The 17,555-nt window shown below is 37.1% G+C and overlaps 1 protein-coding gene across 10 annotated transcripts in view; it reads right to left on the bottom strand.

Annotated features, from left to right (window-relative positions):
* Positions 1-17,555, bottom strand: part of CCDC66 (coiled-coil domain containing 66) — a 55,112-nt gene that overhangs the window by 13,856 nt on the left and 23,701 nt on the right. For all 10 annotated transcript variants that reach the window (XM_073811248.1, XM_073811251.1, XM_033865159.2 and 7 more), the window contains 6 exons: positions 11,276-11,407; positions 10,641-10,891; positions 10,344-10,428; positions 9,352-9,513; positions 7,669-7,813; positions 7,073-7,213 (listed from right to left, as the gene is read on the bottom strand). In XM_073811248.1, the coding sequence (XP_073667349.1) occupies positions 7,073-7,213; positions 7,669-7,813; positions 9,352-9,513; positions 10,344-10,428; positions 10,641-10,891; positions 11,276-11,407 (916 nt within the window). The remainder of the gene's footprint in view (positions 1-7,072; positions 7,214-7,668; positions 7,814-9,351; positions 9,514-10,343; positions 10,429-10,640; positions 10,892-11,275; positions 11,408-17,555) is intronic.

Below are 17,555 nucleotides of genomic sequence, written 5' to 3'. Positions count from 1 at the left end.
GCCTGGCTCTGGTGACCAAAGGGGCTTGTGTTCCAGAGTCTCAAGGGACTATAACAATTGAAAATTATTGGCATGTTACCACCCCCAGGGCACTACACAAACAGGAAACTGAAACACATACACCCTATCTTTTCATGAAAAAGGTCTATCTGCTTATCCTGGAGCTTTGGCCTGAGGGGCAGGCTTCAGGTTTGGCATACAACTAGAGGCTTACTGAGGTGCTCTTAGGGATGTAGGCTGTTGGACGCCATCTTTGCACTTATCCTCTGCTTCACTACAGCTTGCTGATGTCTCCCAGAAAAGAGCTTATACACAAGAGCTTATGCAATTGTCTGGAGCCCCAGTTTTTGCTACTGCCATCCAGGAGACATCCAGAATGCCTAACTCTGATGGCCAGTGGAGCTTATGCCTGCAGTCCCAGAGGACTCTATATATTTGTATACTTTAAAAGACTACCTGGGGCTTCCCTGGTGGCGCAGTGGTTGAGAGTCTGCCTGCTGATGCAGGGGACACGGGTTCGTGCCCCGGTCTGGGAAGATCCCACATGCCACGGAGCAGTTGGGCCCATGAGGCATGGCCGCTGAACCTGTGCATCCGGAGCCTGTGCTCCACAATGGGAGAGGCCACAACAACGAGAGACCCGCGTGCCACAAAAAACCAAACCAAACCAAAACAAACCAAGACTGCCTGCGAGTCTGGCTTCCAGTCAGCCTGAATCTAGGTGCTTAGATATGGGACACTGACAAATCCTGGCACCTCCTCAACCACTGGGAGCTACTAAAAATAGAATATCCTGCACGGACAATCACAAAGGCTTGAGATACAACCAAAAGCTAGGGTAAGATTGAATGATAACGTTCATTTCCTACACAAGGCCACTCCTTCAAGACTGGAAGAGGTGGCTGTTCATTTAATGCAAAGAAACCAACAAAGAGAGTCAAGAAAAATGAAGAAACAAAGGAAGAACATGTTCCAAATGAAAGAATAAAGAACCTTAATGAAAAAGTGATAAGTAATCTACCTGATAAAGAGTTCAAAGTAAGTAATGATCCTAAAGGTTCTCACCAAATTCAAGAAACCAATGGATAAACACAGTGAGAACTTCAGAAGAGATAAAATATAAATAGTACCAAATAGAAGCCACAGAGCTGAAGAATACAATAACTAAACTGAAAAATAGAGGGGTCCAACATCAGACTAATAGAAGCAGAAGAAAAGTTCATGAACCTGATGACAGGGCAGAATTCATCTAATCAGAGTGGCAAAGAGAAAAAGAATTATAAAAGTGAAGACAGCTTAAGGGATTTATGAGACAACATCACGTGAACTAAAATTTGCATTACAGGGGGCCCAGAAGGAGACAGAAAAGGGACAGAAAACTTATCTGAAGAAATAATGGCTTAAGACTTCCCTCACCTTGGGGAAGAAAGCTCTGTGGAAACCCAGAGAACACTAAACAAGATGAACCCAATGGACCCACACACCAAGGCACAGTATAATGAAAATGTCAAAAAAGTTAAAGACAAGGAGAGACACTTAAGAGCTGCAAGAGAAAAACAACTTGGGCTTCCCTGGTGGCGCAGCAGTTGAAAATCTGCCTGCAGATGCAGGGGACATAGGTTCGTGCCCTCGTCCGGGAAAATCCGACATGCTGCAGAGCGGCTGGGCCCGGCCGCTGAGCTTGTGCGTCCGGAGCCTGTGCTCCACAACGGGAGAGGCCACAACAGTGAGAGGCCTGCGTACCGCAAAAAAAAAAAAAAAAAAAGAGAAAAACAACTTGTTATGTACAAAGGAACCCTCATAAGACTATGAGATTTTTCAGCAGAAACTCTGCAAGCCAGAGGCAGTGGCATAAAATATTCGAAGTGTTTAAAGAAAAAAACTTCCATTAAGAATATTCTATCCGGGCTTCCCTGGTGGCGCAGTGGTTGAGAGTCCGCCTGACGATGCAGGGGACACAGGTTCGTGCCCCGGTCCGGGAGGATCCCACATGCCGCAGAGTGGCTAGGCCTGTGAGCCATGGCTGCTGAGCCTGTGCATCCCGAGCCTGTGCTCCACAACGGGAGAGGCCACAGCAGTGAGAGGCCCACGTATGGCAAAAAAAAAAAAAAAAAAAGAATACTCTATCCAGCAAAGTTATCATTCAGAATCGAAGGAGAGCGAAAGAGTGTTTTCCCAGATAAGCAAAAGTTAAAGGAGTTCATCACCACTAAACTGGTTTTATAAATGAACTTCTTTAAGCTGAAAAGGGTGCTATAATTAGTAACAGAAAAACATATACAAGTATAAATCTCACTGTAAAGGTTAATATTAAAGGCAGTGGATTATTCACTCATAAATCTCATAAATCACTCATAAAGCTAGTATGAAGGTTCAAAGACAAAAGCAGTAAGAATAAATAGTTAAGGGACACACAAAGATATAAAATGTGACATCAAAAACATAAAACACGAAGGGGAAGAGTAAAAATGTAGAGCTTTAGGTGGCATTCAAACTTAAGTTGTTATAAAGTTGGTAAGCCTCATGATAACCACAATGCATAAACCTATAGTAGATACACAAAAGATAAAGAGAAAGGTATCTAAGCATACTTCTAAAGAAAGTCATCAAAACACCAAGGAAGAGAAGAAGGGACAAAGAGGAACTACGAAACAACCACAAAACAATTAACAAAAGTACAATATATACATTCCTATCCTTAATTACTTTAAATGTGAATGGACTCAATTCTCCAATCAAAAGAGAAAGAATGGCTAAATGGATTAAAAAAAAAACCCCACACTTATCTTATATGCTGCCTACAAGAAACTCACATCAGATACAAGGACACACCACACACTGAAAATGAAGAGAAGGGAAAAAATATTCCATACAATTGAAAACCAAAATAAAGTGGGAATAGCTATATTTATATCAGACAAAATAGACTTTAAAACAAAGTCTGTAACAAGAGACAAAGGAGGGCATTTAAAGAGGTCAATCCACCAGAAAATATAATATTTGTAAGTATTTATGGACCCAACATGGGAGCACCGAAATACATAAAGCAAATATTAACAGACCTAAAGGGAGAAATAGATGGCAATACAGTAATAGTAGGAGACTTTAATACCCCACTCACATCAATGGATAGATCATCCGGAAAGAAAATAAATAAGCAAATAGCCTTTTATGATACATTAAATCAGAAGGACTTCACAGGTATATACAGAACGTTCTATCCAAAAGCAACAAAATCAATATACCACATTAACAAAGTGAAGGATAAAGATCATATAATCATCTCAACAGATGCAGAAAAAGCATTTGCCAAAATTCAACAATGGTTTATGATAAAAAACTCTCAACAAAGTGGGTAGAGAGGGAAAGTATTTCAACCTAATAAAGGCCATATATGTCAAACCCACAGCTAAAATCATGCTTGATGATGAAAAGCTTTAAACTTTTTCAAAGACCAGGAAGAAGACAAGGATGCCCACTCTCACTGGTTTTACTCAACATAGTAGTGGAAGTCCTAGCAAGAGCAATTAGGGAGGAAAATGAAAGAAAAGGCATCCAGGGCTTCCCTGGTGGTGCAGTGGTTGAGAATCTGCCTGCTAATGCAGGGGACACAGTTCGAGCCCTGGTCTGGGAGGATCCCACATGCCGCGGAGCAACTAGGCCCGTGAGCCACAACTACTGAGCCTGCGCATCTGGAGCCTGTGCTCCGCAACAAGAGAGGCCACGAGAGTGAGAGGCACGCGCACCGCGATGAAGAGTGGCCCCCACTTGCCACAACTAGAGAAAGCCCTTGCACAGAAACGAAGACCCAACACAGCAAAAATAAATTAATTAATAAAAACTCCTACCCCCAACATCTTAAAAAAAAAAGAAAAGGCATCCAAATTTGTAAGGGAAAAGTAAAACTGTCACTATTTGCAGGTGACATATCGTATACAGAAAACTCTAAAGCCTCCACCAAAAAAAACCCTATTAGAAATAACAAATGAATTCAGTAAACTTGCAGGATACAAAATCAACATACAAAAATCTCCTGCATTTCTATACACTAATAATGAACTGTCAGAATGAGAAATTAAGAACACAATCCCATTTCCAACTGCAACAGTCCCAATTACAAGTACATAAAAAAGAATAAAATATCTAGGAATAAATTTAACCATGGAGGTGAAAGACCTGTACACTGAAAACTATAAGATACTAATGAAAGAAACTGAAGACGACTCAAATAAATAGAAACATATTCCAAGCTCATGGACTGGAAGAATTAATATTGTTAAAATGACCATGCTACCCAAAGCAATCTACAGATTCCACATAATCCCTATCAAAATTCCAAAGATATTTTTCACAGAAACAGAACAAACAATCATAAAATTTGTATGGCACCACAAAAGACCCTGAATAGCTAAAGCAACCCTGAGAAAGAAGAACAAAGCTGGAGGCATCATGCTTCCTGATTTCAGAGTGTAATACAAAGCTGTAGTAATCAAGAGTATGGTACTGGCATGAAGACATACACATAGATCAGTGAAACAGAATAGAGAGCCCAGACATAAACCCATGCATATATGGTCAATGATTTTACAACAAAAGATCCAAAGAGAAACAACATTTTCTTCAATAAATGGCACTGGAAAAAATGGACAGCCACATGCACAGGAATGAAACTTGACCACTATTTTACATCATACACAAAAATGAATTAAAAACAGATTGAAGACTTAAATGTAAGACCTGAAATAATAAAACTTCTAGAGGAAAACTTAGGCAGTAAGTTCTCTGACACCGGTCTTGGCAGTGATTTTTTGGATTTGACACAAAAAGCAAAGGTAGCGTGAGCAAAACTAAACAACTGAGACTCCATCAAACTAAAAAGGTCCTGTACAGCAAAGGAAACCATCAACAAGATGAAAAGGCTGAATGGGAGAAAATATATACAAATCATGTATCATGTATTAAGAAGTCATACTATGCAACAGCAAAAAAAAAATCCAATTAAAAAATGTGCAGAATATCTGAATAGACATTTTTCCAAAGGCAACATCTAGATAGCCAACACGGATATGTGAAAAGATGCTCAATATCCCTGATCATCAGGAAAATGCAAATAAAAATCACAATGAAATACCACCTCACACCTGTCAGAATGGCGATTATCAAAAAGACAAGAAATAAGAGCTGGTGAAGAAGTGGAGAAGAGGGAACCTTTGTGCACTGTTGGTGCGAATGTAAACTGGTGCAATCACTACGGAAAATAGTATTGGAAGTTCCTTAAAAATTAAAAATAGAACCATGTGATCCAGCAATCCCACTTCTGGGTACTTAGCTGAAGGAAATAAAAACACTAACTCAAAGAAATATATGCATTACTTTGTTCACTGCAGCATTATTTACAATAGCCAACAAATGGAAGCAACCTAAGTGTTTACTGATAAATGAATGAAGAAAATGTACTGTGTGTACACACACACACACACACACACACACACACACACACACACACGTATATACACACAATGGAATATTAGCCATGAAAAAGAATGAAATTTTGCCATTTCCAACAAAATGAATTGACCTGGGACATTATGCTAAGTAAAATAAGTCAAAAAGACAGACAAGTATCATATGATCCTCAGGTATATGTGGAATCTGGGTGGAAAAAAAAAAAAACCTCATAGATACAGAGAACAGACTGGTGCTGCCAGAGAGGGTGGTTGGGACGTGAGCAAAATGTACAACCTTCCAGTTGTAAAATAAGTAAGTCTGGGGATGTAATGTACAGAATGTTGGCTATAGTAATAATATTGTACTGTATATTTGAAAGTTACTAAGAGAGTAAATCTTCAAAGTTCTCATCACAAGAAAAAAAACTGTAACTCTGTATGGTAACGAATGTTAACTAGACTTCTTATTGTGATTATTTTACAATATATACAGATATCAAACATTATGTTGTACACCTGAAACTAATATTATGTGTCAATTATATCTCAATTTTACAAAAAAAATGAAAAGATTTATTGGAAGTTATGTAAAAAAAGAAAAAATATTTCCTAGACGCATGGATGGAGGGCTGAAAGGATTCACAGTAAGCATGGAGACCTATGATAATGATACCCAACATGGATATTACCTAATTAGTTATGTAAAAATTTAAAACAAGCACATGAAAAGATGCTCAACGTCAGCAATCATAATGAGAGAGCACTTTACAACCATGAGAATAGTAAGTATGGGCAAGGATGTAAAGAAATTGGAATCTTCATACATTTCTGATGAGAATGTAAAATGGTACAGCTGCTGTGGAACACAATTTAGTAGTTCCTCAATATTCTAAACATACAGTTACTATACGACTCAGCAATGCTACTCTTCTCCCCCAAGACACTGAAAATTTATGTCTACACAAAAATTTGCACATGAATGTTCACAGCAGCATATTTCCAACAGCCAAAAAGTGGAACCCAAATGTCCTCAACTGATGAAGGAATAAACAAAATGTGGTGGTATATCCATAAAATGGAATATTATTCAGTGATAAAAAGGAATGAAGTACTTACTATTACATGCAACAATATGGATGAAACTTAAAACATACTAAGTGAAAGAATCTAGACAGAGAAGACCACATATGATATGATTCCAATTATATGAAATGTCCAGAACAAACAAATCTAGAGAGACAGAAAGTAAACTGGTGGTTGCCCAAGAATAGAGGGGAGAGAGGAAATGGAGAATGATTGTCGATGGGTACAGGGTTTCTTTTTGGAGTGATAAAAATGTTCTAAAGTTAATTACGGTGATAGCTGCACAACTATGAATATAAAAACTGAATTGTGCTCTTTTAAAAAACACTGAATTGTACCCTTTAAAAGGGTAAATTTTATACTATGTAAATTATATCTTAATAAAGCTGCTATAGAGAAATTAAAAACCAAGAAATACCTTTATTTCCTAACTCGTACTGAAAACCTCAAATTCCTTTACATTTTAAATTAATTTAACTTACTTCTAATTGTGACTTAAATTTTAAGTAAATTTTAAGCCAAATCACAATTTATACCAGTACCCGTTTGCACACCAGTGTCCTTCCTCGGAGAGGCTGTAGAGCTGATATATGCATTCATTTTACCACTGATTTTATCCAAGCCATGTCCTGAATTTGCAATGTTGTCAGTAGATGCATTATATTCCACTTGTATTGTATCAACTGGCAAGAGAAATAAGTTATGTGATAAAATGACATAGCAGCAACTAAATACACACAAGACTCTTAGTTTAATCAAGCAGTGCAAACACTGCAATAAAAATTTAGAAGGGCTAGCCTAAAGTTTCTTACAAAAAGCTATCAGCATTCTTATCCCTTACTGAATTTTGGGAGATCACTTAATGGATACCTCTGTAAAAATGGGTACAAAAGTATACATTTTACCTATTGTGAGGAAAATGTAAGAAAATGTATGTGAAAAGATACTGAAAATTATAACATTATTTAGTTCTACTCTTAAGGCAATTTCCCAAGTAAGCATTATAACTTTACATTAGTTCAAAGTCTGAAATTCCTCAAAAAATATTTAGTTAACAGGTGTTTAAAGGTATTAAAAATAGGCAATTATTTAAAATTTTCAAGAAATATTATAAATAAAATTCTAGTCCAGTGCTTACTGCCAAGATTTTTAATCAATCTAGAAGTGTCATGTCCCTTTTGAGCCAATTCTCGGATTCTCTGTTCTTGTTTCAGTCTCTGTGCCAACTCCTGCGCTCTCTGCATCGTCTGGAACAGTTCAATTGTCTTAAGGGTCATGATTTCCTATCAATATTGAAGTGCGCAAAGTTAATTAAATACAATTATCAAACGTACAGACTTGAATATTTTCTCTCAGTAGATATTTTCTAAGCTCCTACTATGTGCCAGGCACTATTCATGATACTGGGAGTAGAGAAGCCAAGAGAACAAAGTTCCCTCCCTTTTACAGATTACATTTTAGTATCTTTTTCTACAGCTGTATTATTAGACCACAAATACAAACACTCTTTTACCCATGCTATAAAGTTTTCAAAACTTCTAAAACCAACAGTCAATTCCACCTGAATTTTATTAAGATAAAAAAATAGATAATAAGAGGTAAGACTCAAGACTTACAGCCATTTTTTGCAATTCAAGCAAATCACACTTTGATTTTTTTCACATATGTAGTTATTTCATAGGTGTAGTTGGCTCAGCCTATTCAACATAATGAAATCAGAACCTAAATCATTTGTACCTTCATCAGCTAACTCTGAAGTAAAGGTTTCAAGTGGGAAACGGCAAGAAAAGGCAGTCTCTCAGCGCCACCTCCCAGCTCCAGGGGGAGTGCTGTATAGTCTGCTCTGTAGACCTCAGGAACCTTTGGCAATCAAATATCATTGTATAACTTGCTCTTTGTCAGGCCCACTCAAACATGGCACTTGACATCACCATACCTATGCAGACTGTACCACTTAATATAGGGGTTCTCCTAGCCAACCAGATATCTACTCTTTTTAATAGACCCTTACTTAGCACAGAGGAATCCTCTAACACAGCAACAAACTCTATCATCAATCCCAGCCAATGACTCTGCAAGTAAATGCTCCTGTTCACAAGTGGATACAGACAGAAAGGCCAATCATTTCTCTTAACCTATTTAGAAATTTATTAGTATAATCATTGCTTAGAAAACATTTAAAAATCAAGCAAATGGATAACTTTTGTTTTATTTTGTAATAACTCATCCTGACCTTCTTAGCAGAAAGAAACCCAAGGAGTACAGCATTTGTGAATCAATCATTTGAAACAATAAAACCTCCAGCTTCCCTCCTACTTTCAAAACCTTCTTTATGCAAAGCTTTAATGTTTCTGCATAGTTTCACAACTTCAAAACACATGCAAATGTTCTGGTTATTTTTTCTTTAAAAACACACCCAGGGACTTCCCTGGTGGCGCAGTGGTTAAGAATCTGCCTGCCAATGCAGGGGACACAGGTGCTATCCCTGGTCCGGGAAGATCCCACATGCCGTGGAGCAACTAAGCCTGTGCGCCACAACTACTGAGCCTGCGCTCTAGAGCCCGTGTGCCATAACTACTGAGCCTGCATGCTGCAACTACTGAAGCCCGCGCGCCTAGAGCCCATGCTCCGCAACAAGAGAAGTCACAGCAATGAGAAGCCCACGCGCCGCAACAAAGAGTAGCCCCCCGCTCACCACAACTAGACAAAGCCCACGCACAGCAACAAAGACCCAACGCAGCCAAAAACAAGTTTAAAAAAAACCCCAAAAACAACACACCCATTTTTACTCTAAAATGTTAGTTAGGATATAAATACCTACTTCCTTTTGTTTTTGCTTAAGTATATCTTCTTCATACTGTTTCTGCATCTCTTCTTGTTCCCGTGCTAAACGACGCTCCTCCTCTTGTTCCTCCTTCTTTCTTTGCTCTTCTTCAAGCTGCTTCTTCTTGCGCTTCTCTTCTACCTGAGCAGTGATGGCTTTCTAGTCATAAACAGTAACGTAAATTATTGTCATAGATTTTTAAAAAATCCATAAAGCATCTGGTGTTTCAAAAATGTTTATCAATATATAGAGAGTAATACATATATGAGTTAAATTAAAATGTCAGGTTTCCAATGTATTTTTCCCATCTCCCATCAAGTTTTACATGCTTTTTCTTTAATCCCAAGAGGGCTCATAGAAGAACTAAGAGAAAAACAACTGAAGAAACAATCTCAGTGCTTAGCATACATAGTGCCTGGTAAAAATAGCAGATGCTCTATAAATGTCTGTTCACTTAACCGACTGCAAGTAACCATATTAACTAAGCCAAATTCTTCATATAGTAGAGATTTGCCGAATTACTGGATATTTAAGTCCCTTTAGTATTAGACTAAAATTAGGACAAAATTTTAATCTTAGTTTCCTTTCTTATATTATCCATTAGATTTCTTAATCATAATTCTACTTCAATCCCTTGCATCTATTTCCCTTTCAAAGAACTAATTCTCATCCTGAACAGAATTCAGGAGAATTGGAGAAAAAAATATCCAATACCAACTTAAGATTTAGTGTCATTTCAGATACACAACCTAAACATTAAAGACCTTCTTCCTTGGAAGGCAGGTGGCTGTACTACATGATACTGTCTGGTTCTCAACATAAGTATAATTCTAATATAATGCCAGTTGGTGTAGGGATTAGATTCATCACAGGATTGTGCAGGGCCTGTTCTGTAAGTTTATACTGGAATTTTAATTTCCATTTACTTAGGTATCTAGCCCATGACTACTAATGATTAAGGCAAAGAACAACATTTGACAATGCAATACCTGATGTTCTAACTGTTTTTGTCGTCTCCTGTCTCGTTCCTCAATTTGAGCTGGGTCCAAAAGAGCAGTCATAGAACGGAGAAAGCTGGCAAGACAGATCCATTAGCTATTTAAAACCTCCAAAAGGTGGGTTTAACAAGGTGCTAAGTCATTTTTGTTTGAAATGTATCTACTAGTCATTTCTACTGTAAAGAAAAACACCAAACCTGAAACCAATTAAGATACAAATACAACAACAATCCTAAAAAGGCACACAGACCTCCTTAAACACCAACAGGTGCTGAAGGAGGCACTTACTTCCTTTTCTTACTGCTTTCCACAGCCACGTCTCTAACAGGTCTTGCTACGTGCTCCTCCTCTGAAGGTTCAACCTGGCTTCCCGTTGTAGGTGTATACAGACTGCTGATATCAGCCAGGTCCTGAGCGTCCGGAGAGACACAGAAGTACTCTGGTTGTGTTTGTGTTGACCGAGAGGACAGCTGAGACTGAGAACCAGGACAGCTCTTGAATGAATCAAAATGTATTGCCCATCTGTCATGCTCCTCACCCTAATCACGACAAATAAGAACTGCTAAGAACTCTTCCAACTCTTATGTTTAAAATCTCAAATGACAAACATTTCTAAAAGTCACCACACAACAGAACAAGCATCATAAAGATTAACAAAACTGTATCCTGTATTGATCCCATATACATTTAGACAATTAAGCTTGGAGAATATGAAAAATTCAAAGAACCAGGAAATTTCTAAAACGTTAGTTACAAGAAGCTATGCAAAATCACACTGAATTCATTCAACGAAAGGTTCACAAGAGCAAATATGGAATAATTTGAATACTCTTGTCAAACAGTTTCAGGACACTTTTAAGTTTATGATTAGAGACTCTGAAATTATTTTTCCCCCTTTATACCGATAAAACTTCATAAATTACCTTTGAAGATATAATTTTTTCCTCTACTTTTTTTTGCCGGTCATCCTCTATTTGCTTGTTCAACTCTTCAATCCATTTTCTCTGCTGTTCTTGTTTCACAGCACTGAAAGGGCGCTCCGTCAGTACTGCTTCCTAAACAAGTCATCAATACCATCAAAAGTTTACCTCTTTTTGTAACCACTTTATATTTACAAATCTTTCCAAATAATTTATATAGATTTAACGTGGAAAGGTATTTAACTCTAAGAGAAGCAATAATTTTAAACAAAAAAATTCGAGGGACTTCCCTTGTGGCACAGTGGTTAAGAATCCGCCTGCCAATGCAGGGGACCCAAGTTCAAGCCCTGGTCCAGGAAGATCCCACATGCCCCGGAGCAACTAAGCCCGTGTGCCACAACTACTGAGCCTGCACTCTACAGCTTGTGAGCCGCAACTACTGAGCCCCCGCGTGCCACAACTATTAAAGCCTGCGTGCCTAGAGCCCATGCTCCGGAACAAAGACAAGCCAACATAATAAGAAGCCCATGCACCACAACAAAGAGTAGCGCCCCCCCCCCCCCGCCCCCGCTCACCACAACTAGAGAAAGCTCACACGCAACAAAGGCCAAATGCAGTCAAAAATAAATAAATAAATAAATGTATAAATAATAATACTTAAAAAAATTCAAGTATACAAGAATTAAGTAGATATATTCTAATTTTCAGAATCATATATTTGTAACACATACTAGCAGAAGGATATAAGATAACTAAGTAAACGTAAAGAAAGGAAATTTTCTAATGAAAAATAGAAAATTTTCTCCAAACCAATTATAAGATTTTCAAATTTCTATCCTAATATAGTCTCATTTACTTTGAAAGGAATCACTGATAAACTGAAATAGATAAATACTGTTTAACACTTGGCTTCAGAATACAAAAACATTGCTTTGGGACCAAGAGCCAGGAGGATATAATACAGCCAGAGGCTTTCTCTTACTGAATCATAATGCCTCTTTTGGATACCTTTTGTTCCCATTTCTGCTGCTACAGCCCTAGCATGATCTATGACATTTCACTAAGAAAAATATATTGTGTCCAGATTAAGTCCTTGAATTCTAAGAAAAATAAAAACAGTAGCATAAAAATTTATTGTTCCTTTAACTTATGAGAGTTTAGTACGCTTTAACAAAAAGGAAAGCATATATTCTACTCAAACTGTCCTAAAATGCAAGAGCTAAGCAACAAAACATTTTGTTACATGACATAACTACAGGACATAATTTTTAAAAGTTTGACAGAATAATATAATGGCAAAGCTCATTAGTTTTCAACCAATTGCTTTGATCAAAGGAAATACTTACACAAAAAGGAAAAATCTTAGTATCGCAGGTGCTCTCACACATTTTAAAACAGATAAAAACCAACCCTATTTATTTAAGCCTAAAAGAACTACTTCAAAAGGAGCATTTTCTTCAGGTAAGTGATTTAACAGTTCTTCTAATTTTAGAAATGTTATTTTAGAGGTCTAACTGGAAAAAAAAAAAAAAGGACCCTTTGAACTCCTTATAAGAAATTCACAGGGAATTCCCTGGCAGTCCAGTGGTTAGGACTCCGCAATTTCACTGCCAATGGAGCGGGTTCAATCCCTGGTCGGGGAACTAAGATCCCAGAAGCCACATGGCATGGCCAGAAAAAAAAACAAATTCACAATATGGCATTGAATCAACATAGAATTCTGTAATCTGTTTCTTAAGTCTGATGTAACCAGATCTGGTTTCAAATTTTGGTGGGGTTTCCAATTATTCAAGGATAAGACACAAAATACCCTTGAAAATTCCTAAAATCCTCATCAAATGCTTTATATACATGTCTTATATTTACAACCCTGTGGAAAATTTAATAATCAGTTCTTCCAATTCAGTCTTCAACTTCTTACTCAAGGATGACTTACATCCTTGTTTTACTTGCTTGCCACCTGAATAAGTCATTTCACTTCTCCAACCGACTAGAAAACTCTTTAAATTATTACTTTCTTTTTTACAAGTCTTCCCCCACGTGCATTCAGTTACAGGAATGAAAGTATAAGGATCTGGGGGGTGGGAGAGGTGGTAGGTAAATGAAAACTCCCTTTTGACTACTGAGCTCATTTTAGTTGAAACCTGAGTAAGGCAAATGTGTGTAAAATGCAAGACTCACTGTGTAACAAATGTGTTCTGATGATGATCTAGCACCTCCCTTCTGTTAATGCTTCAACATGGCTAAGAACCCTCTTTCTCTAGGTTCACTCACTTTTTCACTTTCTCTCTTTCACATTATTGACCTCAGATGCCCCTTCCCCTACATAAAAGCTCCTTTTCTAAACACCTATTTTGAGCCTATTCTCAAGTGACAGCCTTGAGTGAAAACTCATTTTCACAGGTACTCAATACACACTTCCCCACAAACAGTTCCTAATGTTACAGGTTCCTAATGTAAATCTTTAGCTACCTTCAAGTTCTTCTATGTTAGAAACTGCTAGTCTTACTCCTAATATAAATGCTGTATGAATGGCAGCTGCTATATCAGAACTGAAAGTAGAGGCTTTTCAAATGGTCACCTAGACATGCTTAGTTCTGTTTCATTTAATTCTCCCCTTAAAGCAGTCTAAAAATGCATGTCTGTGAAAGGAGAACACTCAGTGGTGACTTTGCCATGGTCCACAATAGTCCTGCTTGCCAGTGCATGATTCCCAAGCCCAGACACCAAGCCTCCCTACTTTAGACAGTCTGTCCACCTACTCATCTTGTCCACTCAGTACGCATAAAAGGCATGCTTCTGGGTGGTGGGTGGTTTCAGGACACTGGGCTAGAAAAAAACAGATCTTCCAAGAGGAAGAGCAGCACAACCAAGAGCTACAATCATTTTGGAGGGTGGGCTGGAGTACTCTGAACTTGAAAGTAACTGTAAAATCTCTGGAACCAGGACTACACAGTTGTGCACGTGGCTAAAATCCTGGTTTTCATGTGCTTATTGGCCATATCTGTTCAGTCTTTTCCTTATTTTCCAATTTTACTAACACAATCGTCCCTTGGTATCTGTGGGGTACTGGGTTGCAGGACCTCCTGAATATACCAAAACTGGCAGATACTCAAGTCCCTTATATAAAATAGTGTAGTATTTGCATGTAACCTATGCACATCCTCATGTGTATTTAAAATCAACTCTAGGTTACTTACAATACCTAACAGAATGTGTATGCTATGTAACTAGTTGCCAGTGCATAGCAAATTGAAGTTTGGCTTTTTGAAACTTTCTGGAATATTTTTTCCCTGATATTTTCCTTTTTCTTTTTTTTTTTTAACTGACTAATTACTTTATTATACATTTTCATAAAGAACTTTATGTATGTTATCTTTTTTAGCCCTCACAATAATAACAATAATAATACGAATTGGCTGACAACACTCTCTCTGTTACAAGCACTGCTGGGCATTTTATATACATTAATTTCCATGATAAAATTATGGGGTAGGCATCATTTTTAAAGAAATGAGAACTAAGGCACAGAGGTGTTAAGTATCTTATTAAGACTCATGGCATCTGGAAGTTTTTTCCAAACATTTTCAGTCCGAGATTGGTTGAATCTATGGATCTGGCACCCACAGATACAGAGGGCCGCTTGCATCCAACTATTCTGATCTTATTTCCTTCCTTCTACTTCCTTTGGGTTTAACTGTTGCAATTCTTTCTCTAACTTCTTGAAATGAATACTTAGATCATTTATGTTTTGCTTTCAGTCTTTCTCTTCCAAGAAATGCATTTAAGCCTATAAACATCCAAGCACAGGAAGCTCATATGTTCTCATATATATTTTCATCATCATTCGGTTCAACACACTTTCTAATTCTGAGTTTTCTTTCACTTAAAAGACTACTGCTTAAATATCAAACATTTGGAAATTTTGTTATTTGTTACTGATATCTAGCTTAATTCCACTGTGATCAGATAACATATTCTGTGTAATCTAAACCTATGAAATTTGTTGAGACTTTATGGCCTAGCAAATTACTAATTCTCACTTTTTCGGTTTTTTTTTTTTTTTTTTTTTTTTTTGCAGTACGCGGGCCTCTCACTGTTGTGGCCTCTCCCGTTGCGGAGCACAGGCTCCAGATGCGCAGGCTCAGTGGCCATGGCTCAGCGGCCCAGCCGCTCCGCGGCATGTGGGATCTTCCCGGACCGGGGCACGAACCCATGTCCCCTACATCGGCAGGTGGACTCTCAACCACTGCGCCACCAGGGAAGCCCTTAATTCTCACTTTTAATTTCTAAAATATTTTGCCCATAGATTTTTTGGGTTTTCTATATAAATGACAAACTGCTACAGTTTTATTTTTTCCTTTCCAGTTCTTAAGACTTTTAATTTGTCTTGCTATACTGGCTAGGACTACCAATAACATAGTAATAATAATATGGGCATTTTATTTAATTTTTAATTTTAAAGGGACTACTACTAAAATTTCTCATTTAGTATGATGTTCGCTATAGGGTGGTTGTTTTTTTTTTTTAAATACTCAATTGGAAATTCCTTCTAGTTTAATTGCCTGAAATACTGTCCTTAACAAACTGGCTTTGAGTTTTATCAAATGCTTTTCCTGCATCTATTAAAATGTTTTGTTTTATTGTGTTAAAATGGTACACTATACTTGCAGATTTTTAAAAATTCCCTTAACCCATTATGAACCGTAGTCATGATATATTACCTTTTTACACATTATCAAATTTTACTTGTTAATATACTTTTTTAGAATTTTTGTGTGTATATTCATGAATGAAATAAACCTAATTTTCCTTTTTTGTTATTTTTCTGGCTTTAATACCAAGTTTATACTGGGCTTGCAGAATGAATTGGGGGCCATTTCATATTTCTACTGCCTGGAAAGCTGAATAAATTTGGGATTTATTTCTTTAAAGTTTGGTAGAAACTGTCAGTAAAACCATGTGGGCATTTTGTTCTCCTTGTGGGAAAGTTTTTTTTACCCAGATCTACAATTACTTTAATGGTTACATAATTATTCAAGCTTTTTACTTATTTTTATGTCAGTTCCTGTAAGTTATAACTTTTCCAGTAATTTACCCACTTCATCTAAGTTTTCATAATTATTGGCATAATATATTAACTTACTAATGATTCACTCTCTACCTGCAATGCCATTTTCACTCATTATATATTTCACCAACTGGTGCCCTTATTTTCTTTCCTTTTTTTTTAATTTTTAAATTTAAGTAAAACTGACCTGCAACACTATGCTAGTTCCAGGTGCACAACATAGTGATTCAATATTTCTATACATTACAAAATGATCACAAGTCTAGTTACCATCTGTCACCATACAAAGTTATTACAGTATTATTGACTATATTCCCCATGCTGTACATTTATTTCCATGACTCATATTTTTTAACTACAAGCTCATACCTCTTAATTTCTGTCACCTGTTTCACTTATGCCCCCACCCCCCTCCCCTCTAGCAAAACCACTTGTTTATTCTCTGTATCTATGAGTCTGTTTGCTTCATTATGTTCTGTTCATTTGTTTTGTTTCCTAGATTCTACATATAAGTGAAATCATATAGTACTCTTCGTCTTTCTCTTACTTCACTTAGCATAAGTGAAGTAAGCAGATAGACTTCTAGGTCTGTCCATGTTTTTATAAACAGCAAGGTTTCATTTGTTTTTATGGCTGAGTAACATGCCATTATATACATACACCACATCTTTATCCATTCATCTATCGATAGACCCTAGGTTGCTTCTTTATGTCCCCTATTGTAAACTGCAATGAACATGGGATGCATGTACCTTTTCAATTTAGTGGTTTTTTTCCTTTGGAAGAATATCCAGAGTAGAACTGCTGGATTGTATGGTAGTTTTGTTTTTAATTTTTGGAGGAAACTCCATCCTGTTTTCCATAATGGCTATACTAATTTACATTCCCACCAACAGCTGGTGGGAAAATTCCTTATTTTCATGATCTGTTTCTTCTAATTTAGGTTTATTTTGTTCTTTTCCTAACTTAAGAGAGATTTATCTAGGTTTAGTGTTATGGGTAATTGGCGTACACAACTTACTCTCAGTGTTCTCCTCCACCTGTTTAGTTGTTAGTAAGTTCTGCTTCTTATTCTAAAAGGGGATTCACAGGTATATGAAGTACTTAGTACACTTCCTGGATCCTAACAGGCCCTCAAACAAATCAATTTCCTTATTTTATTTAATTATTAAATCTTTCTGATAAGGCAAAGAGACCCACTCAGTTGTTTGC

This window comes from Tursiops truncatus, chromosome 10 (assembly GCF_011762595.2).
Source record: "Tursiops truncatus isolate mTurTru1 chromosome 10, mTurTru1.mat.Y, whole genome shotgun sequence".
In the NCBI taxonomy this organism is placed as follows: Eukaryota; Metazoa; Chordata; class Mammalia; order Artiodactyla; family Delphinidae; genus Tursiops; species Tursiops truncatus.
This window is presented reverse-complemented; position numbering and strand designations above follow the sequence as displayed.